The 26,095-nt window shown below is 49.0% G+C and overlaps 1 protein-coding gene across 1 annotated transcript in view; it reads left to right on the top strand.

Annotated features, from left to right (window-relative positions):
• UBE2O (ubiquitin conjugating enzyme E2 O) overlaps positions 1-24,751 on the top strand; it is a 736,961-nt gene extending 712,210 nt beyond the window's left edge. The window contains exons 17-18 of the mRNA XM_078654595.1: positions 18,597-18,654; positions 20,966-24,751. Of these exons, the coding sequence (XP_078510721.1) occupies positions 18,597-18,654; positions 20,966-21,723 (816 nt within the window). The 3' untranslated portion in view covers positions 21,724-24,751. The remainder of the gene's footprint in view (positions 1-18,596; positions 18,655-20,965) is intronic.
• The last annotated feature ends 1,344 nt before the right edge of the window (positions 24,752-26,095 follow it).

The raw sequence follows: 26,095 nt of genomic DNA, 5'->3' as shown, positions 1-26,095 counted from the left end.
TGCGAGCTAGGAAAAGTGTTTCCTTCGGAGGAGTGACAATTATCCATCTCACAGACAGGCAGACAGATTTTAAGCAGCAACCTGTCTTCAGTACGTCCCTGCTAGGGTCGATGGCATCCTGCATCTTTCTGGTTCCCAATGCCAGGTTGATAATGCGTCCTCTACAGCAGGAACTGGAGGACAAATGGGATCAGCGGACATCTAGCGGGGTAGACAGAATCTGTCTATCACACGCAGCCAAAGCATCCATCCCATGGTGGATGAAGGACAACCTGAAAGTAGGAGTTCCGTTCCATCAAACTCCTCCTTCTCAGACTGATCACAGACTCATCCCTGCAAGGATTGGGAGCTCACATGGGGTCTCTCCAGACGCAAGGCCTATGTTCCTCAAAAGAGCAATTGTACCACATAAAGATGTTGGAAATGAGAGCCGTTCATCTTGCACTCAAGGCTTTCCTCCCTTCGATTCAGGCAAGTTCAACCTGGATTAGCCTACACATCCTTTCGATTTTCGTTTAGCAGCAGTAGCTGTATACTCACAAAACAGACAACATTTATCTTTATTCAGAGTACCAGTGATTAAAGCCTTTATGGAAGGATTAAAAAGAGCTCCACCTGCACCAGTATGGAACTTGATCATAGTCCTTACGAGGTTAATGGGTAGGTAGGTAGGTAAGTATACTTGTAAAGCGCACTGTTACTCCATCTCGGAGTGTCCTGGCGCTGTATACCGCTGGGGAACCCGTCCTGGCTTTCCCTGTGAGATGGTCCCTCCTGGGCACCTCCAAGGTGAAGCCAGGCATCCCCGGCGCTGATGGGGCCGTAGTGGACATTAAGCAAGCTATTGGCCAGAGTTGCAGAGTGGGACCCATGGTTAGCGTAGGCACCTCGGCGAGAATTATCGAGTCCGCAGACATTGACCCAAGACCCTGCCGCGTCGGGAATTGAACCCTGGTCCCGGACCGATCTCTGCTTCAGGGTCTGCCGCTTCTAACCAGTGAGCCACACTTCTCCACTCCACCTTTTGAACCAATATACAAGTGTCAACTACAATTTCTCTCATGGAAGGTTGCTTTTATTACTGCAGTCACTTCCTTAAGGAGAGCTGGTGAATTCCAGGCACTAACTATACTAGAGCCTTTCTTTCAACTTGACAAAGTGGTTCTTCGAACCAATTCCAAATTTCTTCCTAAAATGGTTTCTGCTTTCCACATCAATCAATCAGTTGAGTTACCAGAGTTCTTTCCTCAACCTGATTCTATAGCAGAACGAGCTGTACACACGCTAGATGTTAGAAGAGCTCTACTATGTTCTGTAGAAAGAACAAAAGATTTTCGTAAGACAAAACAGCTCTTTGTTGCTTTTTCGCCACCACACAAAGGCAATCCCATTTCTAAATCCGGTATTGCAAGATGGATTGTGAAATGTATTCAAACATGTTATTTGAAAGCGAAAAGAACCTTAACAATACCCTCTAGAGCGCATTCCACCAGCAAAATAGGGGCTACTATGGCTTTTGTTAGGGAATATTCCCCTAGCTGACATCTGTAAGGCAGTAATATGGTATACACCGCACACATAAACAAGGCACTATTGTGTAGATGTGTTAGCGAGGCAACAAGCTAATGTAGGCCAGGCAGTACTTAAAACACTTTTTCAAACAACTGCAGCAGCTACAGGTTAGCTACCGCTTTGGGAGTTTACTGCTGTGAAGTCTATGCAAAGCATGTGATCAACCGCTCACATGCCTCGAACGGATAATGTTACTTACCCAGTAAGCATCTGTTTTTGGCATGTAGAGCTGTAGATTCACCTGCGCCCACCTGCCTTCCCAGGTACCTATACCTGTTGCAGTTTTCTTATTTTACATACATGCGCATGTTATTCTACCTTTACTAACTCCATTCTCACCCTCTGCGGGAACAAATTGAGTCTATGCCCATGCGCCCCGTCACCGAAAGGAGGAGTCACCTACCTTGTGACTGTAAAGACTTCTACGAAGAAAAACAACTTGCAAGTATCTGGACCAAACACTAGATGGCAGGAGTATGCAAAGCATGTGCACCTACAGCTCTACATGCCAAGAACAGATGCTTACTGGGTAAGTAACATTATCTTTCTTCACCAGCCTTGCACTGTCCGTGAAAGCCATGTGGGCCATTACTCCCATGCACTGTGGCATTTGATTTGCGCAAGTGCTGCCCATGGTACTCTGCTCCTTCTGTTTCTTTCTCTTGCCCAGCAGGACTCTGCTTTGGGCACCTTGAAAGGCTATCTTTCTGTCATCTTGGCATTTCTGTGGTTGCCAGATCAGCTATCCCTGTTTAAATAAAGATCTAGAACACATGTTCCCACCTTCACCCTTCATGTCCCAGTGGGACCTTAAACTAAAACTCACCATTCTGATGTGCACTCCTTTTGAGCCGCTGCACAACTGTCCTCTCAGGCTCCTTACCACCAATGCAGCCTTCCTAGTGGCAATAACTGCCCTGAGGGTCCGTGAGCTTCAGACTTTGTCATCTAAGCCTCCATACCTGAACATCTTCCCAGATAAGTTGGTTATTATACTCCACTCTTTCTGTACAATCCATTGTACAGCACTCTATTCCAAAATACAACTTTTCTATACTCTGCGACACAGTACTCCACTCTGTGTAAGCCCCCACTCTATTTTAGAACAGTTTACTCAGTTCTATGCTACACTACTACACTCCACTTTATGCTACTCTACGACAACTCAATACTCTGTTATACTTTACTCCTCACTGTTACGCCACTTCTCTAGAGTCTACACCACTTAATGAGACTTTACCGGACTCTATGCTACTGTACAACAATCCACTCTACACAGCTCCACTGTTTGATACTTGCGTACTCTATGCCACTCCACTCTACAGTACTGTACTGCAATCTATGCCACTCCAACATGTTACTCTATACCCCTATATTCCACTGTACTATACTGCATGCTAGTGTACAACAGTCTACTCCACTCTTTGCCTTTCTGTGATACTCTAGTTCACTATTCAACACTACACAACTCTGTATACCACTGCCCCTGTCTTTACTCCTCTCTTCTCTGACACAGTGATCCACTCTACTCCAGTGTAAGCTACTCCACGCCATTCAAATCTGTAATGCTGTATGCCAAACCACTCTACCACACACTACAACATTGTACACAACTCCACTCTACAAAACTCTACTAGGCTGTTTGCCACTCTACCCCACAACACTTTCCAATACTATACGACACACCGACACACACCACTACAATCTACCGTACAACACTTCTGCGATTGATGACACTTTACTTGAATGTATGCTTCGCCACTCCACTCCCACCACGCCACTATAATCTACTACATTCCACTCTACGCTATCCCCATCCAGTGCACTCCCCTCAACTATACTCCACTCTGTCACACTGTATCCCACTATACGTCACTGTACCATACTCTGCTCTATCCAGCTCCACTGTAAGACACTCTACTCCACTGTATGCAACTCCCCTCTGCCTCACTCTACCCTACTGTATGCTGCTGTACTACACTGTAGAGAAGTGTGGCTCACTGGTTAGAGCGGCAGACTCTGAAGCAGAGATCAGGCCCGGGACCAGGGTTCAAGTCCCAACGCGGCAGGGTCTAGGGCTCCATGTCCGCGGATTCGATAATTCTCGCCTCTGTGCCTACTCTAATCATGGGTCCCACGCTGCAACTCTGGGCAATAGCTTGCTTAATCTGCACAACGGCCCCTACTACACTGGGATGCCTGGCTTCACCTTGGGGGGTGCCCAGGAGGGGCATCTCGCATGAAGAGCCAGGAAGGGTTCCACAGCGTTATCTGGGTGAGTAGTGCGCTTTATAAATGCATGAACTTGAACTTGAACTTGACGCCCCGTTGGGGCAGCTGTGTGCTTTACAAAATACATTACATTTACATTTACTGTATGACACTCGACAAGACTCTGCTCTGCTCTTCGAGACTCCGCTCTGCTCTTCGAGACTCCGCTCTGCTCTTCGAGGTTCTGCTCTGCTCTTCGAGATTCTGCTCTGCTCTTCGAGACTCTGCTCTGCTCTTCGAGACTCTGCTCTGCGAGGCGACGCTCTGCTCTTCGAGGCGACGCTCTGCTCTTCGAGGCGACGCTCTGCTCTTCGAGGCGACGCTCTGCTCTTCGAGGCGACGCTCTGCTCTTCGAGGCGACGCTCTGCTCTTCGAGGCGACGCTCTGTTCCTCGAGGCGACGCTCTGCTCCTCGAGGCGACGCTCTGCTCCTCGAGGCGGCGCTCTGTTCCTCGAGGCGACGCTCTGTTCCTCGAGGCGACGCTCTGTTCTTCGAGGAGACGCTCTGTTCCTCGAGGAGACGCTCTGTTCCTCGAGGCGACGCTCTGTTCCTCGAGGCGACGCTCTGTTCCTCGAGGCGACGCTCTGTTCCTCGAGGCGACGCTCTGTTCCTCGAGGCGACGCTCTGTTCCTCGAGGCGACGCTCTGTTCCTCGAGGCGACGCTCTGTTCCTCGAGGCGACGCTCTGTTCCTCGAGGCGACGCTCTGTTCCTCGAGGCGACGCTCGGCTCGGCTCTATGACGCTCGGCTCTATGACGCTCGGCTCTATGACGCTCGGCTCTATGACGCTCGGCTCGGCTCTATGACGCTCGGCTCGGCTCTGTGACGCTCGGCTCGGCTCTGTGACGCTCGGCTCGGCTCTGTGACGCTCGGCTCGGCTCTGTGACGCTCGGCTCGGCTCTGTGACGCTCGGCTCGGCTCTGTGACGCTCGGCTCGGCTCTGTGACGCTCGGCTCGGCTCTGTGACGCTCGGCTCGGCTCTGTGACGCTCGGCTCGGCTCTGTGACGCTCGGCTCGGCTCTGTGACGCTCGGCTCGGCGACGCTCGGCTCGGCTCGGCTCTATGACGCTCGGCTCGGCTCTATGACGCTCGGCTCGGCTCTATGACGCTCGGCTCGGCTCTATGACGCTCGGCTCGGCTCTATGACGCTCGGCTCGGCTCTATGACGCTCGGCTCGGCTCTATGACGCTCGGCTCGGCTCTATGACGCTCGGCTCGGCTCTATGACGCCCGGCTCGGCTCTATGACGCCCGGCTCGGCTCTATGACGCCCGGCTCGGCTCTATGACGCCCGGCTCGGCTCTATGACGCCCGGCTCGGCTCTATGACGCTCGGCTCGGCTCTTTGACGCTCGGCGACGCGACGCGGAACTCTGTTCCATTCTACAATGCTCTGCTCCACTTCACTCCACTCTTTATTGTCTTTTATATGAGAATGAGTTTGGTCTGATCAGTGAGAACTTCTCTTTTGACTTTCTGGTGCTTTTAGTGCAGTTAATTATTCCCTTTTTTTAAAACCGTATTCAGTACTTTCTGTTCATATCATTGTTCAATGCATTTTTTTATTATTTTATTTTCACATATTGTGTTATTCGGGTTATTCTTTCGAGATTTGTCTGGATGTTAACCCATTAAACCATTTGTGCTGGAAATTTGTAAGATATTATTCTTATCTATTTTAGTATTGTTTTTATGAATGTGAAAATTTTGAACTGGGAAAAAAAGATTGGGATTACTTAGCCTAAACCATAATGTGTCCTTTTAATTTAAATAAAGCAATTAAGGATTTTACTTAAGTATCTCATGAATTGGCTAAATTGAACTATGGGAGAAATTCCACAATGAATGTCAAGAAATCATTACAAGAATTCGAATGGGATAAATCCAAGGTCATGAAATCTGAAGATAGTCTGTCACCAATAACAGGGAATCCTATGAGAAAAAACATAAGACATACTTAAGAGTAAAGATTACTTTGTAATTTTCAAATGATCAAAAATGTTAAATGAGGTTCATTCAAAACCTGTTATGAGACACTGTGGTAAATAATTGCATTGAACAAACTAGAAAAAACTGCATGATACTACATGAGACAGGCCTTAATACCAGTGGTTTATGGCATACTAAAGATTCCTAAATATTAATTGTAGGAGAGTAGGGTCTGCAATCCTATGATCACCCAGATTTTTGCTTTTTGCTGCACTGGTTTACGACTTTCCCTGGCTGTGGGCCTGCTAATCAGACCCACAGCCTAGCTGTTCTCTCTATCCAAATTGTACTCAGGTACTGAATTGGCACTGGGCCCTCTCCAAGTCCCTGTACCCAGGGCTGAGGTGTACCCAGAAGTCTCCCAGGGGCTGAAGCATGTATTATGCCACCCCTGGGCTGACTAACTAAACTGACACAACTGGCTGCACGACAGCTGGGGCAAGGTGGTGTACTCACCCTTTGCTGTAGATATAGTATACCTATATCTAACCCTAAAATGGACACACAGATCTCCTATCAGTCACTCCTATGGCAGGCCTTAACAATCCTGAAGGCAGAGTGCTTGGAATCGTGTGAGATGGTGCTCTGGCATGAGCTGAGCCTGTCTGCGGCTTTCGGGATCCATCCCTTAGCCGTTTCCATGATATCGCATACCATATACTATTAAGTGCATTATAATCCTCGCGGTTATATGCCAACTCTGGTATCGCTTTATCAAAACATGTCGAGTAAGGTGTCATACGAATTGGAATACTAACCCCTCGCCAATTCTGGCGACGGGGTTAGCATTCCACCCTTCTAGAGGGACACGACATGTATGTAACCCCTAACCCCGGTTAAAGTCAAACAGAGCCTCAGCTCCACAAAATGGATGCTGCCACCGAGACACAAGTCTGCCCTCCTGCTGCTGGGAGTCCTCCCAGAGCAGGAGATAAGGACAAAGGGTTTCCTGCCAGGGGCGGTGCCAGCACCGTCCCAGACAGGGTTTTGTGTATTGTAGGTAGGCAGGGCTTTAGAGGAAGGTGACTGCACGTGGCACCCCGGTGCTCACTGTGCATAGGCTGGCTGGAACCAGTTCCAGGGTCACTCCAGACCCTGTGCTGGGGAAAAGCCCGCCAAGGAAGTGGGTGTAACCACCCCCCTCCTAGTCCCACCCCTAGGGCAGGACTTAGTCGCGTGCCAGCCCCTTTTTACAGGATAAAGGTAGGAACTGGCCCCCTTCCAAATCAGATCATCTTTGAATCCTGAAACTACTTTCCACGAAAGGAACTCAAGACTTCTTCCTAAGATTTCTCCCTTGTGACTAAGGAGTAGTCACCCTGCATCTGCAGGCACCATCTTAAGAACACTGCGGTCTGCTGCAAGTCTCTCCTCCGGATCAAGACTGCCCAGCTCGACGAGAACCGGCTTCCCTGGCACCTCTGACCTCTACCTGCATCATCAGTCACGCTGAGATTCGTGGGTGTGACGAGACCTCGAGGGACCGGCCATCTTCAAGACTGCACGACTTCTTTCCAGCAAGCCCGCCGAGTAATTTCCTGGTGAGTGCTTTGGGGTCCGAGAAGCCCCGACCCTGAGCAGCTCCAGCACCGAAGTACAGCCTCCCAGCATCTCCACGATCTGCGTGGGGCCCTTCTGCTTTTTGCTGCTCACTGCGTTGTTTGGCTACTAGCCCGCTGGCTTGTGGCCTTCTGAACGACGCCCGACGACATTTCTGCTGCTGGTCTGGTTGCTCCAGGCTGGCCCTTGCTCCCTTCCAAAAGAGGAGCACCCCGGACCCTCCTGGTCCACTCAAGACGCCATTTTGAGTCCACCGCGTGGGCTTGAATTAGCCAAGGCTTGTTGCCCAATCCTGGGTAACTTCGACGCCGACAGCTTCATCCATCGTGGGACAGCTCGCCTCTCCATCCTGGTCGCCGACAACGCCTCCTGGTCCGTGAGATCTGCAGAGCCAGCGTCGCCCACTCACCTAGTCGAGGTGACTTCGCCCGGTGCCATCCTGGTGCCCACTTAATCACTGGCTAGTGATTCAAGAACTTGGTCCCCTCTGCTTTCAGGTTTCTTCTTCCTCGATCCAGGCTTGGATCCAACGAACTTTCCTTCACTGGTCGCCTGCCAGCAACTTCCTTCTTCCAGGCTCCTGGTCCGGCAACGAGATCCCCGACGTCTTTTCAGACCTATGCAGCTGCCGCCCCTGGGCTAGGTAACTTCGGCACTTCGGTGTCCCAGCATAGCCTCACTATCCTAGGGTCAGGATCCACTGTCGTTTTCTCCCCACCAGGTCGGGTTCGCCCGTGAACACTAACTTTGCCTTTACTAGCTCCCATAGACTTTGTCCCGCATCCCGCGTGAGAGTGCACACTCTGCACCCGAGTCCCTTAGGTCTCCTAGAAGTAATCTAACGATTCTATAGTCAAGTCCTAGCGAGTCCAAAGCCTATTAGTACTGTACTTACCTGCTAGTAATTTCGCATTCCACTTTTAAAGTATATGGTTTTTCGTGCCCCTCGGGCATTTGTGTATAACGTGCTAACTTAAGTATTTTCGTAAGAGTTTTGTTGTGTGCTTAGCACCCTGTCCTCATAAAGAGTACAGGGTTGTTGTGATTCTAATAAATACACTGTTTATTTTCATAACACTTGTGTGGTGTCCTTTCACTGGGTGTTCAAGGGGTAATGTGATGGTAAAACAGCTGGCTTAACACGCCCTCTAGAGTCTTAGCCTTAGACTGCTCGTATCCATGCTACTAGGATAGCTGGTCTATAAGGTTGACTTACAACCAATCATCAATAAGGGTTGTTTGGACTGATATATAGTGATCACTAGAATAGTGAGCACTGCACATCAGGCCAACTTCTCACATTAATGTAATCTACCAATGGGTCCAACTGGCAGGCTTTAATTCCGAATTTGTACTGTTTTCTAAATATTTGGTCTACCGCTTACTGATTTTACTGAATTACATACCAAGTTTAATCAAGGCGACAGTTTATTTTCTTAAATTGAAAAAAATTGCAATGTTTTAATCTGATCTACTTTTTACTTGTGCTGTTGTAAATTTATATTGGAATTGTCCACACACCAGTTGACAACATGTACTAACACACAATTACTTTGAGAATAGTTTGTTTCAGATAAAACGCCTATATGTAATTCGGTGTCATAGTTACTTTAAATACAAAAATAAATTGTATTTGAAAATATCAGAACTTCCATTGAGCTCAACATGGCCCTATCATGTGTATGTATATATGTGCATCAGATTGTAAATTTTTTATACTTCGCATAGATAAGCGGCAACAGGAAATCAACATTTGATGGTATTACATTGATTTTGCTTTTGGACTCTATAAAGGAGCATTGGAGGCATTGCTACAGTTCAAAGACTAAGAGGATTTAATTATTTTTTAGTGTTTGATCAAATTCATATTGAACATTTCAATGGAACAAGTGACATAAAAATTCAAGTATATGGAATGTGGGGGGGCGTGGCCAGCAACATGGCCGACTAGACGTGCCTTGCCGGAGCTCCGGCCGAGCAGCACGATCATCCGACGATTCAGATCGCCCACGGGCCCTAACTCATGCCACAACGGAGGACCGACGTCCTGATACCTGGCGGAATCCCCCAAGCGATAGCGCGGAGCTGTCTCTGCCGAGTGCCGGACATTTCAACACCAGAAGCCTCCCGGCGGCCATGCTGACGGCGCGCGGTGCAACGCGGCGCCCCTAGTGCCTCACCTTTCAATCCTGCCCCGCAGTGCCCGGCTACTGGGGGCGCCGGGACCCCCGCCCCCCCCCTGGCGACCAGGCGGGACCGGGATTCTGCCGCCGGTGAGAGGAGGGTGATCCGAGGCGGGCGAAGCCGACCGGCCGCCTACACCAAGATGGCGACCGGCAGAGTGTGAAGCGGACGAGACAGACGAGGAGCCCCCGCCGCGACCAACCCCAAGTGGCGGACGACCAGGGAGACGCAGACAGACCGCGACGGAGGTGAGCCCGGGGCACAGGAGCCGAGAGCCGACCACGCAGGAGCCGGAAGTCTGCCTCTGACTTGCACTCGGTGCCCGCCTTTACCAACATGGCGGCCGGGCTGCTTTGTCACCCAGCCTGAAGGCCACTGCTGGAGAGAGGAGACCTAGATCCCCCCGGTGAGGAGGCAGTCTGCTGGGGCCCCGGGAGAGGTCCTGCCTGTGCGACCCCATCCCCCACACGACGACCACCAGACCACGGTGAGCAGCCAGGGGACCCTTGGGACTGAGGCGAGAGAGGTGCCGGGGGGCCCGCGGGAGAGTCTCTGCAAACGGGGCCGCCCGGAGGGACTGTACTGCCACACGCTGCCCGGGGCTGGGCACATCTGCGCCGCAGGTCCCGGAGAGGCGCGATATTAACATGGGGAAAGGTGACCGGACCTCCGGGCCCTCGAAACGGGGCCCCATGGACGACTTCACCGCAACGCGGTCCGGGGCGGCACAGCAATCACAGCAGAACGGCGCACGCAACGACACGGCCATGCTGCTGGAGGCCATTCAAGCGTCCAGAACCGATATTCAGGCATCTCGGACGGCCCTGGAAACAAAGATTGGAGAGGTGAGATCCGAGGTGACGCTACTGCGGCAGGACTTCCGAAACTTGTCCGAGAGGGTTACGGTGACCGAATCTCGCTTGACCGACAATGAGGAGGCGATTACAACGCTTAAGAAGGATATGGCGGAATTGCAGGCCTCTCATCGCCAACTGCTGTGGAAGGTGGATGATGCCGAAAATCGATCCAGGCGCAATAACCTTCGCTTTGTGGGCTTTAGAGAAGGGATTGAGGATGGGAACATGTCCGCCTTTCTCCTGGACTGGCTGAAAACTACCTTCCCGGCGGCACGATTCTCCCAGTGCTTCATCATCGAGAGGGCGCATAGGGCGCTCCTCGCCAAACCTCCGGAGGGAGCGCGGCCGAGACCTGTCATAGCGCGCTTTTTGAACTACGCGGACAGAGACTTGATCCTCCGCGAAGCCAGGAAGCTGGGGGAAATCCGTCTGGAGAATACCTCCATCATGATTTTTCCAGATTACAGTCAGGAGGTCTCGAAGCAGCGGCGCTTGTTCGACCCGGTCAAGGCGCAGCTGAGGTCTTTGAACATTTCTTACATGCTCCTCTTCCCTGCCAAACTCAGGGTTATATATAAAGACAAATCAATCTTCTTTGCCCACCCGGAAGATGTGTGGCAGTGGCTCGAAGAGAGGCCCATTCTGAACAGCAGAGAGGCGGCTGGCCGAGCTGCTCTGGACAAGACGATCCGTGAGGGGCCTCTCTGGGAGGTGCCGAAACCACAGCGAAGGGGTGCGCGGAGGACGCAGAAGAAAGCCCCGGCGACACCATACCGCACGCGAGACAAGGAGGGCGAAAGAGGCAACAGGTCGGCGTCCCCAAGCAATGACTTGGTGGTGGGCTCGAGATTCAGCTGCCTGAGGAATAGAACCAGATCCGAAGGCGATGAGGTAGAGGACTCGGAAGCCCGAATGTCTGGAGGAGAAGGAGACATACCAATGGACAACTCAGACCACCCGCTGATCACGGTAATCCAACAAATGGAACAAGAGTCTTCAAGCCAAGGGATGAATACGGACACTCAGGACTCACATTCGTGAACTGGGCTGATGGGGGATCGGAGATGATGAAGTCTCGGCGACACGGAGCAAGCAAGTTGACACGCACCCCCCTACTGTTCTTTAAGTTCTCAGTGTTAGTTCTTGTTTAGCGTGGGGAGGGATGTGCGGGAGGGCGACAGACCTTCTCCCTTGGATAGTTCAGGCCCGGGTTGGGATGCAACTGGAAGGGGAGGGAGGTGGGGAGGGGGGAGCTGAGGGGAATTGGTTCTTGTATTACCCCCGGTTGGGGTCCACAAAGGTTATGGGGGGGAGGGGGAAACACGTTCAGGAACAGCAGAGACACGCCAGTCCACAGTTGCTGACATCCCTAAGTCACGGTCCCACACAGGGAAGGTTCAGAGCAACACAATGGCAAGTACACTAGACGCTACACCCACGGGTGACACAGGGTTCACGGTGCTAAGCTGGAATGTGAACGGCCTGGGGTCGAAAATTAAAAGAGGTTTAGTTACTGCGTACCTCAGACGACTGACACCAGACGTCATCCTCCTCCAGGAAACACACCTTAGAGGGAACCAGTGCGCATTTATTGCGCGGGGAAGGTACACTGTCCTGGCACATGCAGGATACACGGCAGACTCCAGGGGGGTGGCGATCCTTATAAAAAAATCTGCGCCATTCACGATTACACGCACCTGGTTGGACCCTCAGGGCACATATGCGGGAGTCCAGGGGTTGTGGAAAAGACGTAGGTTCACGATAATATCAGTTTACGCCCCACCCAAGCTGCAGGCTCGCACCCTGAAGGCGGTTGCCACTATCCTACTGGACACGGCTGACACAACTCAGGTAATGGGGGGGGACTTTAATGATGTCATGTGCACCACACAGGATAGATCGGGGACTTCACACCCAATGGGTTCCACAACCGCCCTAGCCCGGCAGATGAATACCCTCGGCCTCACCGACGTATGGCGTTGGCTCCATCCAACACAGGTAGCCTATTCCTTTTACTCCGGGGCACACAAGGTCTTCTCCAGGCTGGATTATGTTTTTATGTCTAGGCAGGATATCACGGTTGGAGACCTAGCAGAATACAAGGCGCGGGGGATCTCCGACCACTCCCCCCTATTAGTGCAGGTGGGACGAGACAAAGGGATGAGGCAGTCACAATGGCGATTAGCGGCGTGGGACATCCAAACCCCGGAAATACTTAAGGGCGTGCGTGCGGACATACGGGTGTACATGGCCGAAAATGAGGGCTCGGTGGACTCTGGTGTTACCCTCTGGGAGGCTATGAAACCAGTCCTAAGAGACCGCATTCAAACCAGGCTGGGAGAGGCTAGGAGGTCGCGCCAGGGTCAGGTAGAGAGTGAAGAGGTCTCCATTTTAAATTTAGAAACGGAGTATCACCAGCACAGGACTGAGGCCCGCCTCAGGAAATTGATTGACGCACAGAGACGTTACAGGGAATTAGTCACGGATGAGGCGCGCACTCAGGCACTGGCGACGTTGCATCGACTATATGATGTCGGTGACAAGTCGGGCAAACTTTTAGCCTGGCTGAGTAGGAGGGAAACTGCAGCGAGATGGGTGGATAAGATCTCGTTAACAGGAAACAGGCAGGTACACACGGATAGAGACATAGCCGAGGCCTTCGCGACCTATTACGAGGACTTCTACAGGGCTCGGGACCTGGGCGACTGTGAGGACGCCCAACGCTACTTAAGTGATGTGGAGCTGCCGACGTTATCCGCGGAGGCTACTGCAGCCCTGGAGGCGGATCTGACGCTGGACGAAATCTCTGAAGCCGTGACGGCGTTGAAACCGGGGAAGACTCCCGGGCCCAATGGCTTCCCGGCAGAATTTTTTAAACGTGCGGCGGATCTGTTACAGCGACACGTGAAAAACCTCTTCACGGACGCATACCAGGCAGGGAGTTTACCCCCGGACCTGGTCTTGGCCACTATTGTCCCAATCTACAAAGAGGGCAAGCCCAAAAACGACTGCTCCTCCTACCGCCCAATTTCCCTCCTGAATACGGAGACGAAGGTACTGGCCACTGTCCTGGCTAGACGGTTACGACAGGTGATATCGGAGTTGGTGCATATGGACCAGTCCGGTTTCCTTCCGGATAGGGCGACCAAATTGAATCTCCGTCGCACCCACAACTGGCTACAGGAGGTCCGTGAGAGGAGTGAACCCCACTGGTTCCTCTCATTGGATGCGGAGAAGGCATTTGATGCAGTCCACTGGCCCTTCCTGATGGAGACCCTCCGACGTTTTGGGATAGGTCCCAAATACATGCAGTGGGTCCGGCTCCTGTATTCTAACCCGAAGGCGAGAGTGCGGATCAATGGAAGGTTGTCCCGTGAGTTCCCCATTGGTAGGGGTACGCGCCAGGGCTGTCCATTATCCCCCCTCCTGTTTACCCTTACGATTGAGATTTTAGCGACACGGATTAGACAGAATCGGGATATCAGAGGTTTTAGATGGGGTACTATTGACGGTACACAGGAAAAAATATCTCTGTATGCCGACGACGTACTATTGTTCGTGACCGACCCGGGCAGGACGATTCCGGCACTGTTCGGGGAGCTAGGCGAATTCGGGGCGAGGGCGGGACACACGATCAATTGGCACAAATCGGTCCTTTATGACCCGCACGGCAAAGAGCGTCATGAGTGCCTTCCGGGACAGCTTATTCATACGACGGACGGATTCCAATACCTGGGCGTATATATAACGCTAGATAAGGCACGCTCCTACACTGCAAACGTGGCTAGGATAATGGTGGAAACAAGGTCAGAAATGGACAGATGGAGGCAACTCCCGCTCACCCTATTGGGTCGTGCCGCACTATATAAAATGGTCCTACTACCCAAGTTTCTCTATGCACTCCAGAATGAGTATTATCCCCTACCATTGGCGACTCTGACTAAAATACATGCGGACCTGCGCGCCTTCCTGTGGCTGGGAAAACAACCTCGTGTGGCCCTCACCACGTTGCAGCGCCACCAATATAGCGGGGGTATCTCGCTTCCCAACCTGGAGGCGTACTATTGGGCGGAGCACCTCGCCCCGATCAACGAGTGGCTTCATGCGGCAGCCGATCACCCCACCTATGCGCTGGAAAGGTCTCAATGGTCACACAAATCTATATTGCATTACCTCTATGGGGAAGCGGTAGGCCAGCACTTCCTTCCCGCCACTAAGATAACGTTGACAGCGTGGCGTAGGGCGACGAAAAGAATGGGTTGGGACAAGAGGGTCACTCGTCAGACACCACTCTGGTGCTGCAAGTGGCTGGGAGAACTGAATAAACTGAAAGGTTTTAGGAGGTGGGATGACATAGGCATCTCCACGGTGGGGGACGTGATTGCAAAAGGGGAGTTGAAGACCTTCCCGACACTAAAAACAGAATTTGGCCTACACAACACTCAGTACTACAAATACTTACAACTGAAACATGCATGGAACGCACAAAACATTGTACTGGCAGATCTCCCAGACTACGCACCACTGGAGGGTAGACTGCTGCAGGAACAGATACAGGGTGGGGCGATATCCCTAACGTATAAGAATCTAACCAACAGTATGCTGGGTGACCTGCAAGCCCTGCGAGATAGATGGGAGGCGGATGTGGGGGACATGGAGGATCTAGACTGGGAACTCGCCCTCATGCACCCCCGGGAGGTAGCTATTAAATCCAGACTCCGCCTCATACAATTCAAAATATTGCACAGATCTTACTTTGATAGGGTACGTCTCTTTAAAATGGGTAGAATACCAGACACAACATGCCTTAGATGCCATCGACACACAGGTGATTTCTTCCATACGCTATGGGGATGTGAAATAATTCAAGAATACTGGGAGGAGGTGTTCCGGGAACTGGAGGATGTATTGGAGGTGGCCCTGCCACGTGACCCTAGACTGGCATTGCTGGGTACAATCACAGAGGTGGACCTGCCCCGCCCCTTGACTATCTTTCTGGTACTGGCCTTAGTAGTAGCAAAAAGAGACATCGCACGATGCTGGGGAGCGCCCGGAAAGCCGAACATGGAAGAATGGCGGAGGGGATTAGATCTCTACATGGCGGCGGAGAGAGTTACTTATCGTGCACGGGGCTGCCCCCGAAAATTCAGGAGAATATGGGCTAAATGGAGACAATTCCATGGACTAGATTGAGACCTGTGGACTAGTAAAATGTGGGAGGGGAACACCTGGACGAGATGGTGTGCACAGTGGGGACCCATGAGTGTCATGTGCCTACATTAATACCTGTTCTTGTGTGCGAGATTGTCGGATGAGACATGCCGAGAGAGGGTGGGGACCAGGGGGTGGGGGGGGATGTGGAGGGGTGGCGGGCGGCTGTTCCTGGGTTTCGGTTGGGTTTTGGTTTATTTGTTCTTACTCTTGCTAGTTTGAATGCGAATCTATTCCTGCAGAATATGACATGATGTAACTACTGAGAAAAGTTGCGTTCCTGGCGGATAGGGCGGAATGTTGACGCCCTGCCGTCTGTCTACCTTTTCTTTGGCGGTGATACTGCTGATGCAACAATAAAAAGAATTTTAAAAAAAAAAGTATATGGAATGTGTAAATTTCTCGGATCAAATTAATCCAACATTGTTTTCATTATTATTGGTCATGCCTCTTTAAGAGGCAACATGCAACATTAAATAGACCTGAAATGTTTTAAAATGTGAAATAGAGGATAAAGTTCCCTTTGCAATATGGTATAAAGAGGTTTCAAGCCACAGAGGTCATTGACCTTATAAGGGAATGAGTCCGAAGTCTGAAGTGACTTGCAATAGCCGTTTGGAATGAATATCCGTTTTTCAATATGCCATTATCCTCGCCTGCCCTCCCCCCCCAAAAAAAATCTGTAATCCTTGGTCTCATGCTCCTGCATACACATAATTGTGGTTCCAAATATGCAAAGTGTTTTTCTACACAAAAATATCAAATGCACTCTCAAAATAGCTATGGTTCATAATTTGTGGCAATGTGCAGCGGCTTTTGCTTTCATATAATAAACAATTGTCCTGTAAATAATTATCCTCCTATAAATGTTTGATTCCTGCTTCACACCAAATCATTTAACAGGAGCTGAAAGCTAGTTCTTCTCTATTTAAACAACAATTGTATTTCTGATTCGTGATCTGCCTTTTACACGGTCTACATTTTCGGGCAGCAAGATATATAATGTCATATCTTGACTCTAGTTATTTCAGTTGAGCAATAAAGTCAATTTATTATTAAAGCTGACTAGTGATATCACAACAAGACTGTATTATACAGAGATTGTAGGCTTTAATCTCACGAAAAAATACATACAGATTATTTTGTTAAGGGGGAAGAAGGATGTGCTTATTAGATGCCAGGAGGCAGTCGTACTTTTTTTTAAATCGTTTTAGTTGCCATAAAGAGAACTGGAAATTCTGGTATCACCGCCGACATGTCACTTAATAGGTAGAACAAGAAATCAAAGGCTAAAGGCACAAAACGTATATTATGAGAGTAGACAACATAATGCAACTGTGTAAAAAATAAAGCACTTGATTTACCTAGGTCTTATGTCGGTCACATCCAAGACTGTTTTGCTTGTACAGTCTTGTTCTGTATCTTCTTGCTGAAGTTGTTTTCATTATATGAAATAATTTCTCATTTACAGAAAGATACAGAATAAAAGAACCATATATTAATAGAACAAGTCATCCGTTTCTTAGCCGATTATTTGTCCGTCACTCTGCTTTGCAACCTGCCTAAAGCTCTTCCTCAAAATTTCCCAAACATGTCCTAAGAATAAACATGCATCACTCATTTACATACAGCTCTGTGAAAATGTGCTTCACGGTAGCTTCTGGGCTGATTCAGTGGCTTCATAAATGTCAGTGCAACATTTTGCCTGACTCTGGGAATAGCTTCTCCTTCACAAAAAGCAGAAAGATAATAAATATGACCGCTTAATTTGAATATTTTAGCACATCACAAATTAGGCAACATATCTCTTACACATTACACTCACAAAATTAAGTTGTGAAACTGAAGAAATAGAAACATTTAAAATAACGCCTGGAAGAATGAGTGTATTATTTTTGAAACACTTGTTTGGACACATCATATCAGAAGAAAGATGACACATAAGTATGAAGTGAGAATAGCAATTATGTGATTGTGTGCTAGATTAGATTTTTCTCTGGCAGCACCTTGCACTGTTTCCCATACTTTCTATGGTGTGATAGCCTAGTGAATTATCTCTCACGTTTAATAGTATGTGATTTCATCAATCTATCATATCATTTGTAAAGCGCACTACTCACCCGTGAGGGTCTCAAGGAGCTGGGGTGGGGAACGCTGCTACTGCTCGAAATCCCAGGTCTTGAGGAGTTTTCTGAAGGTCAGCAGGTCTTGGGTCTGCCGTAGGTGGATGGGGAGAGTGTTCCAGGTCTTGGCGGCGAGGTGGGAGAACGATCTGCCGCCTGAGGTGGCTCTTCGGAAGCGGGGGACTGTAGCGAGGGTGAGGTCGGCGGAGCGGAGCTGGCGGGTGGGGGTGTAGAAGCTGAGTTGTCTGTTGTACGTTGGTCCGGTGTTGTGGAGTGCCTTGTGTGTGGGTGAGGAGCTTGAAGGTTATCCTCTTGTTGACCGGGAGCCAGTGCAGGTCTCTCAGGTGGGGTGTGATGTGGCTGCTGCGAGGGATGTCGAGGATCAGGCATGCAGAGGCGTTCTGGATGCGTTGGAGGCGTCTCAGGAGTTTGGCCGAGGCTCCTGCGTAGAGGGCGTTTCCATAGTCCAACCTGCTGCTGACAAGGGCCTGGGTGACTGTTCTTCTCGTTTCAGTGGGGATCCACTTGTAGATCCTACGGAGCATACGGAGGGTGTTGAAACAGGAGGAGGAGAGGGCGTTGACCCGTTTACTTATGCAGAGGGTGTAGTCGAGGATGATTTCTCACCCTTCTAAAAAAATATATATATATATGTTGTTTAATACTCTGCTCTTCACACCTCTGCCGCTCTTTCTGATCTTTGTGATATATTGGGCAGTACATATGATGCTCATTTACAATGTTGCAGGGCCCTTCTTACAATAAATGTAAAATACTTTTCCACCTTAGTTTTAAACTCTAGCTAATCCATTTGTTATTTTTATTTTGTCTAGGGTACTGAGAGATGGACTAGCAAATCAAGTCTCCTGCAGGTTCTGATCTCTATACAAGGTGTGTGATTCACATTATAGGTTTGTGGCATGGTTTCTCATAGGGAAGTATGTTTTGCCTCCAGTGCATGTTGTGGGCTTGTGGTGCTATTGTTGTCTTTAGAGGGGGGTGGTACAACAAAGTTTTCCTCCCCATTGACCCAACCTATGTGTGTTAGATTTTCTGTTCAACGACAGGGCTTCCAAATTACTACAAAAAGCTCAAATATTGGCTTTCAGACACCTTATACAAGTTCTTTTAGCAGACCCACCAGTTTCCCCCTTCTTGGTCTCTAAGATGTACTTCCAAATACAAGGGGTACCATGCATTATTTTCCTTTTTTATTCTGTCTCCATGCCATCTCTTTCAATTATTTATTTCCTTTCTACTACCTACAAGAATAAATCTGTCTGTCTCCCCTGTCTGTCTGTCTCCCCTGTCTGTCTGTCTCCCCTGTCTGTCTGTCTCCCCTGTCTGTCTGTCTCCCCTGTCTGTCTGTCTCCCCTGTCTGTCTGTCTCCCCTGTCTGTCTGTCTCCCCTGTCTGTCTGTCTGTCTGTCTCCCCTGGCTGTCTGGCTGCCTCCCTCCCCTGTCTGGCTGCCTCCCTCCCCTGTCTGGCTGCCTCCCTCCCCTGTCTGGCTGCCTCCCTCCCCTGTCTGGCTGCCTCCCTCCCCTGTCTGGCTGCCTCCCTCCCCTGTCTGGCTGCCTCCCTCCCCTGTCTGGCTGTCTCCCTCCCCTGTCTGGCTGTCTCCCTCCCCTGTCTGGCTGTCTCCCTCCCCTGTCTGGCTGTCTCCCTCCCCTGTCTGGCTGTCTCCCTCCCCTGTCTGTCTGGCTGTCTCCCTCCCCTGTCTGTCTGGCTGTCTCCCTCCCCTGTCTGTCTGGCTGTCTCCCTCCCCTGTCTGTCTGGCTGTCTCCCTCCCCTGTCTGTCTGGCTGTCTCCCTCCCCTGTCTGTCTGGCTGTCTCCCTCCCCTGTCTGTCTGGCTGTCTCCCTCCCCTGTCTGTCTGGCTGTCTCCCTCCCCTGTCTGTCTGGCTGTCTCCCTCCCCTGTCTGTCTGGCTGTCTCCCTCCCCTGTCTGTCTGGCTGTCTCCCTCCCCTGTCTGTCTGGCTGTCTCCCTCCCCTGTCTGTCTGGCTGTCTCCCTCCCCTGTCTGTCTGGCTGTCTCCCTCCCCTCCGTCTGTCCCCCCTTCTCTCTCCCCCCCGTCTGTCCCCCCGTCTGCCCCCCCCCGTCTGTCTCCCCCCCCGTCTGTCTCCCCCCCCGTCTGTCTCCCCCCCCGTCTGTCTCCCCCCCCGTCTGTCTCCCCCCCCCCCGTCTGTCTCCCCCCCCCCCGTCTGTCTCCCCCCCCCCGTCTGTCTCCCCCCCCCCCGTCTGTCTCCCCCCCCCCGTCTGTCTCCCCCCCCCCCCGTCTGTCTCCCCCCCCGTCTGTCTCCCCCCCCCGTCTGTCTCCCCCCCCCGTCTGTCTCCCCCCCCGTCTGTCTCCCCCCCGTCTGTCTCCCCCCCCCCCCGTCTGTCTCCCCCTCTCGTCTGTCTCCCCCTCTCGTCTGTCTCCCCCTCTCGTCTGTCTCCCCCTCTCGTCTGTCTCCCCCTCTCGTCTGTCTCCCCCTCTCGTCTGTCTCCCCCTCTCGTCTGTCTCTCTCGTCTGTCTCTCTCGTCTGTCTCTCTCGTCTGTCTTTCTGTCTCTCTCTCTCTCGTCTGTCTCTTCTGTCTGTCTCTCTCGTCTGTCTCTCTCTCTCTCTCTCTCTCGTCTGTCTTTCTGTCTCTCTCTCTCTCGTCTGTCTTTCTGTCTCTCTCTCTCTCGTCTGTCTTTCTGTCTCTCTCTCTCTCGTCTGTCTTTCTGTCTCTCTCTCTCTCGTCTGTCTTTCTGTCTCTCTCTCTCTCGTCTGTCTTTCTGTCTCTCTCTCTCTCGTCTGTCTTTCTGTCTCTCTCTCTCTCGTCTGTCTTTCTGTCTCTCTCTCTCGTCTGTGTCTCTGTCTCTTCTGTCTCTCTCTCTCGTCTGTGTCTGTCTCTTCTGCATGTCTCTCTCTCTCGTCTGTCTCTTCTGCCTGTCTCTCTCTCTCGTCTGTCTCTTCTGCCTGTCTCTCTCTCTCGTCTGTCTCTTCTGTCTGTCTCTCTCTCTCGTCTGTCTCTTCTGTCTGTCTCTCTCTCTCGTCTGTCTTTTCTGTCTGTCGCTCTCGTCTGTCTGTCTGTCTCCCCTGTCCTCGCCACAGCTGTAAATGATTCTCTTTTGCATGGCAGCCCTACCCCTGTAACATATGTTGGCCTTATCCATGTCCTTTTTTGTGTGAGTTTGTTTTCTGTTTTGCTCAGTAACATTTCCGCTCTATTCCCTGCAGGACTCATTCTGGTGAATGAACCCTATTACAATGAGGCAGGCTTTGACAGTGACCGGGGTCTACAGGAAGGCTATGAGAATAGCCGCTGCTATAATGAGATGGCTGTAATCAGAGTAGTGCAATCCATGACGCAGCTTGTACGGCGACCTGTCGAGGTCTTTGCACAGGAGATCAGAGAGCATTTTAGCATTAGTGGCTGGCGCATTGTTCATCGAATAGAGGCCTGGCTGGAGAACAACGAGGTAGTGGAAAAGCCTCATGACCACGATGATTCCTCCACACTGTCTGCCTGCTGTGGCCCAGCAGACAGTCCTACGGAGGCTGCCTCACTTGGAGAGTTTGGCAGCAGTCCAGAAAAACTGGGTGGTGAGTCTAGTGGTGCAGAAGCAACCAGTGTGGATTTGCCTGTTGAATCTAAAGATCTGGATGACTCTGGTACTTCCACTTTAGTCCTTGGAGACAACCATCCTTGCTCAGACTCCGAAAGCACTTTGCACATCAAGACGGTCACCCTTGCTACAAGCCCTGTGGAGGATCCGAAAACTGGAGTTGACTGTGCAGCTCAGCCCAGTGTGAAACCAAAGAAACGCAGGAAGAGTTATCGGAGTTTCCTACCAGAGAAGAGTGGCTACCCAGATATCGGATTCCCCCTTTTTCCACTATCGAAGGGATTCATGAAAAGTATACGAGGGGTGCTGATGCAGTACAAGACAGCCTTATTGGAAGCCAACATACCAGACCAAGAGACAGACAAATGAACCCTCACTTAAAGGACAAACTGACACCAGGGGCAACAGACAATTTCGCCAGAGATCCCCTCTTCCCATTTTCACTCATCAATCGTCAGACACCAGACTTTACACTCCTATCATGGCTTTTAACTTATGCTCGGACAAATGCTGTTTTCATTTATTTGTATATGGTACATTTGATGCTGCTAGAGCTTGAACATTGATTTATGCTTCTCAGGGAGTCAGTTGAGAAGTGACAAGGGAGGACACTGGGCAGCTTGAGTTGGAGAACCAAATGAGGTTCTTTTTAGGTGCCCTGCCAGTGACCCTGTGTTTAGGAAGCAGGGACTATCTAATTAGCGCCCCTCCATGAAAATAGCTGCAGCGTCACACCAATTATAGGTTTACTATTACCTGAAAGCATCTCTTCCTAATAAGTGCACTCAGTACAATAACACTTCCTACAGGTCCGCAGTATTCCCTTCAGCTTTCCCATAACCTTCAAAGCAGCACCCCTCCCACCCCTTGGCCAAACATGCAAACCCAGGGAGGATGTTGCACATTTCCCACAGTTCGGAGAGTACTGGTTGTATTAATTCACAAACTCCAAAACTTATAGCATTTGTTCAGCTCCATACGAATCCCTGCATATCATTTAATATGTTGCTCCTCTCATTTGGCAGAACCACCGCTCTACAACACTTATTGATGGAACCTCGCTAATTGCTGCAGTTAAACAGTAATGGTTGATAGTACTGTTCATTATAATGGGTAAATGCCTAGCATCTTAGCACTTCTATAGCTCCACTCTCCTCACTTCAGTGTAACTTTGGTTGCAACTTTCCAACAGATGATCAAACTGGTAACCGCTTACCACTGGCTGCAGCTTTTCCATGGAGCAACGCGAGGGGCTTAAGGAGTTTGATTTTTGAGCAAACATAGTTGTAAGATAATAGACTTGCTTCAGGAGAATGCAACATACTCTTTAGTAGAGTTACAGGTATTCAAGTTATGACCTCTTATGTCTACCCCCTGAGACTGGCTTGCAGCTTTTGAGTCAACGGAAGTGAGATTCACCTTTGAGTATGTTCTAAGCACAAGGAGTTCGACAGTTTTGCCTTTACAGCTCCATATCTTTAATCTCCAAGCCAGTTTGCTCACAGTCCTACTATACCTTCTGATACTTAATGCATGTTTTACCTATTGGCTTTCAAGTGTTCAAAATTGATACAAAATTATTATACAGTGAACCGCTTTGCTCTGCCCAAACTGGCACATTCTCCTAATTGATCATGGAAGAAAGTATACAAAAAGGTTATTTCATTTGTGAAAAAAATCCATTTAAGTGAAATATTGGTTGAAGTCGCCACTTGTGTTACTGGATAGGAAGCCTCCCTATTTACCCTACTCCCCATGAGTTTCCCACGAGTACAGAGCCTCATGTTGTACATATCTTGCAATTCAGTGTCCTATTACGGAAAGTTATACAATTAGAAATAAAGGCAAGGTGCTGGCACTTCGCTTTTTAAGCTGCTTTTAAAAGTTAAGCACTTCCCACTATTCACTTTTGAGCAACTTTCTGATTGCAAGCCTTTGCTCTTTTAAGTGAGCTACCCCACTTTTACAAAGCAAGGAACAAAACATAATATTAAGTTAAAATGCATGTGATGAGTAATGAGATGTGGAGGGACAGTGACGTTTCAAACTGACCCCTGCCTTTAAATCATTTCTACACTTTGTGCCACAAACGTCGCAGGAATCTAGGTCTGCTGAGAATGTTTTCCCCTGCTAATCATGTAGTAGTCCATGTTGCAATGGCTTTGGGGAAGCCTTGAAATTATGATTGACTGTTGTTGGCTTTGGCCACTTTTCATTCCATGTAGATTCTCTCCAGCTTTTGATGGAAGACTTCAGCCTAGTACTGACCAGAACAGAATTTTAAATGCGCAGTGTAATTGTACATTTATTTTGCTCTGGGATGGAATTCTCCTCGGGCATCTTTGTTTGCATTAAAGGTTCCCTTTTTTTGTACAGGTGACCAGAAATTGTAGATGTTTTGGTATCAAGCAAGCATCTTTCAGGTCATGTGACTGGCCTTAACACACCACCTGTTAATATTGGCAAACAAAAAACATGTTTTCAAACCTGGTTTTGATAGGGTAGATTTATGTATTGTTTGCAAGTTAATTCGTTTAACTGCCTTAGTAAATATTTTCTCACAACTTAAAAGCCCCACTTCTCATCTGAAGGCATTCTTAAATCATTCTAACTTGGAGAGTGATGGTATGCATGTGATATCATAAAGACATTTTTTTAAACCGTTGTTAGATGTCTGACTCCTGAAAGTGAGAGAAGTTTGCTTTTTTCCTTTTTTTATGGCTTAAAGCAGGCAGCCACTTCAACAGTGCCTGTAGTGAAGAGGTCCATTGTGACATCCAATTATATTACTATGTATTCATCCTGTATCAGATGCAAGCGGACTCTGAATAACTCCTGTGCATGTCATTTCCTGATATTCACCATTACTTCCACAGTCTGTCCCCTGTGGCACCAGTGCCAGGTTTACACATTTTATATGCTTATTTCCTTTTTTGATAATGTGAATCTGAGTAAAGTTGGAGGCTGCTAAATCTGCATTTATCTAATATTTCGTGTGTATGTAATATTTAAAAGTGAAAATAGAAATAAGATGGCAATGTAAAAGATTAAAGACTTTATGGAAACAGCCAAAGCATGACTTTTACTGGTGACCTTAAGACTGGCTGAAAGTCTGTATATGTAAAATACAAATAAGACAGCTTGTGACTGTTTTTAGGGCGGATTTAAGGACAAAAGCTAACCATGCAACATTTGTAGCCCAGATTCTTGTACAGTATTTAAGCCTTGAAACTGGAGCTTAGGAAACTATGCTTAGCAATATGTACTGTGCGGTGTTGAATGCCCGTTTGCTTATCTTATGTATAGAGTGCTGTGACGGATTACATTTTTTGCTAATGATGTAATGAAAGAATGAATGAGATATGGAAAGCTGCCATTAAAGATTTCCTCTGCAAAAGTGTGTGCCGCCTCTAATTCAAGAACCTTAATTGGAGCAAGGAGTCATGCCAGAAAACAGAGCTTACTTGAAAAATAGGTGCACTAGTTAACATTGTAATGCAAGCATACCATTAATGACAGTATCATGAGACTAACTGAATGAGGTCTAGGGTTCCATGAACATTTAAAAATGACGAGGTCAAGAGTGTGATATGCTTCTTAGTGTTTTAGATGGGGAAGAGGGTTTCTGCATTCATGCGCTCTAATACCACTCTCAGAAGATAAAATCAATAAAACGTCTGTGTTCTAAAAAAAAATATGTAAGTTTTGCTTAAAGGTAGTCTAAAGACGGGACTACTCATTTGCAAACGTTGACGTTTCAAAACTTTATCTAGTATGTGTATATAGGGCATTTGGTATTTATTAACTAAAGAATTAACCTTTATAGTCATATAAATGAATGGGAAATGTACCCTGTTCTGCAGATTGGGTGGACATTCCTAGATGTATTAGATGCTGAAAATATAATTGTGCCATTGTGTTTGCCTTACAGAGTCGAGTAATATAATGTTTTCAAGAACATCAATGATATGGCCTGTCTTTGTTACCTAGAATGTTACGTTTATAATTTCAATTCTAAGCTTAAAAAGAGGAAAGCTAGCTTTCATTCCCTACAGAAAGACTTTGCACTACGGTCCTCCCAGTTTCTCAAATATGCTCAAATTAGACATGCTTGGCAAGCAGAGAACATAGCCGCCTCTCCACTGCTGGACTATGCACCATTGGAGGGAAGACTGCTAAAGGGAACATATTCTCACCAAGGCTGTATCACTCGCATACCAGACCCTAAATAATAACACAGCAGATAGACTGGGCAAGTTGCGAGATAACTGGGGATCACATTTGGGCACACTCGAAACCATAGATTGGCAGGCAGCCTTGATGCACCATAGAGAGGTGGCAATTAAGTTGCGCCTTTACCTCATTCAATACAAAATATTACACAGAGCCTATTCTAACCAAATCAGACTACACAAAATAGGACGAGCCAGTGAACCTAACTGCCAGAGATGTGGCCATAGGGAGGGAAAATTTTACCACATCATCTGGTAGTGCACTAAAATACAGGCCTATTGGGGGAGGATACTACAGGAATTGAGCAATGTCCTAGAAGGGGTTATACCCTTGGGCCCTAAATTTATATTGATGGGAATTCAGGAGATGTGGACTTGGGCCGATCACAAATCATCTTTACTACACTGGCACTGGTAGTGGCGAAAAGGGATGTAGTGAGAACTTGGGGAGCCGTAAATGCTCCTTTACTCCAAGAATGGAAAGCAGCGATGGACATGTATATGGCAGC

The sequence above is a fragment of the Lissotriton helveticus genome, chromosome 7 (genome assembly GCF_964261635.1).
Source record: "Lissotriton helveticus chromosome 7, aLisHel1.1, whole genome shotgun sequence".
NCBI classification, from domain to species: Eukaryota; Metazoa; Chordata; class Amphibia; order Caudata; family Salamandridae; genus Lissotriton; species Lissotriton helveticus.
This window is presented reverse-complemented; position numbering and strand designations above follow the sequence as displayed.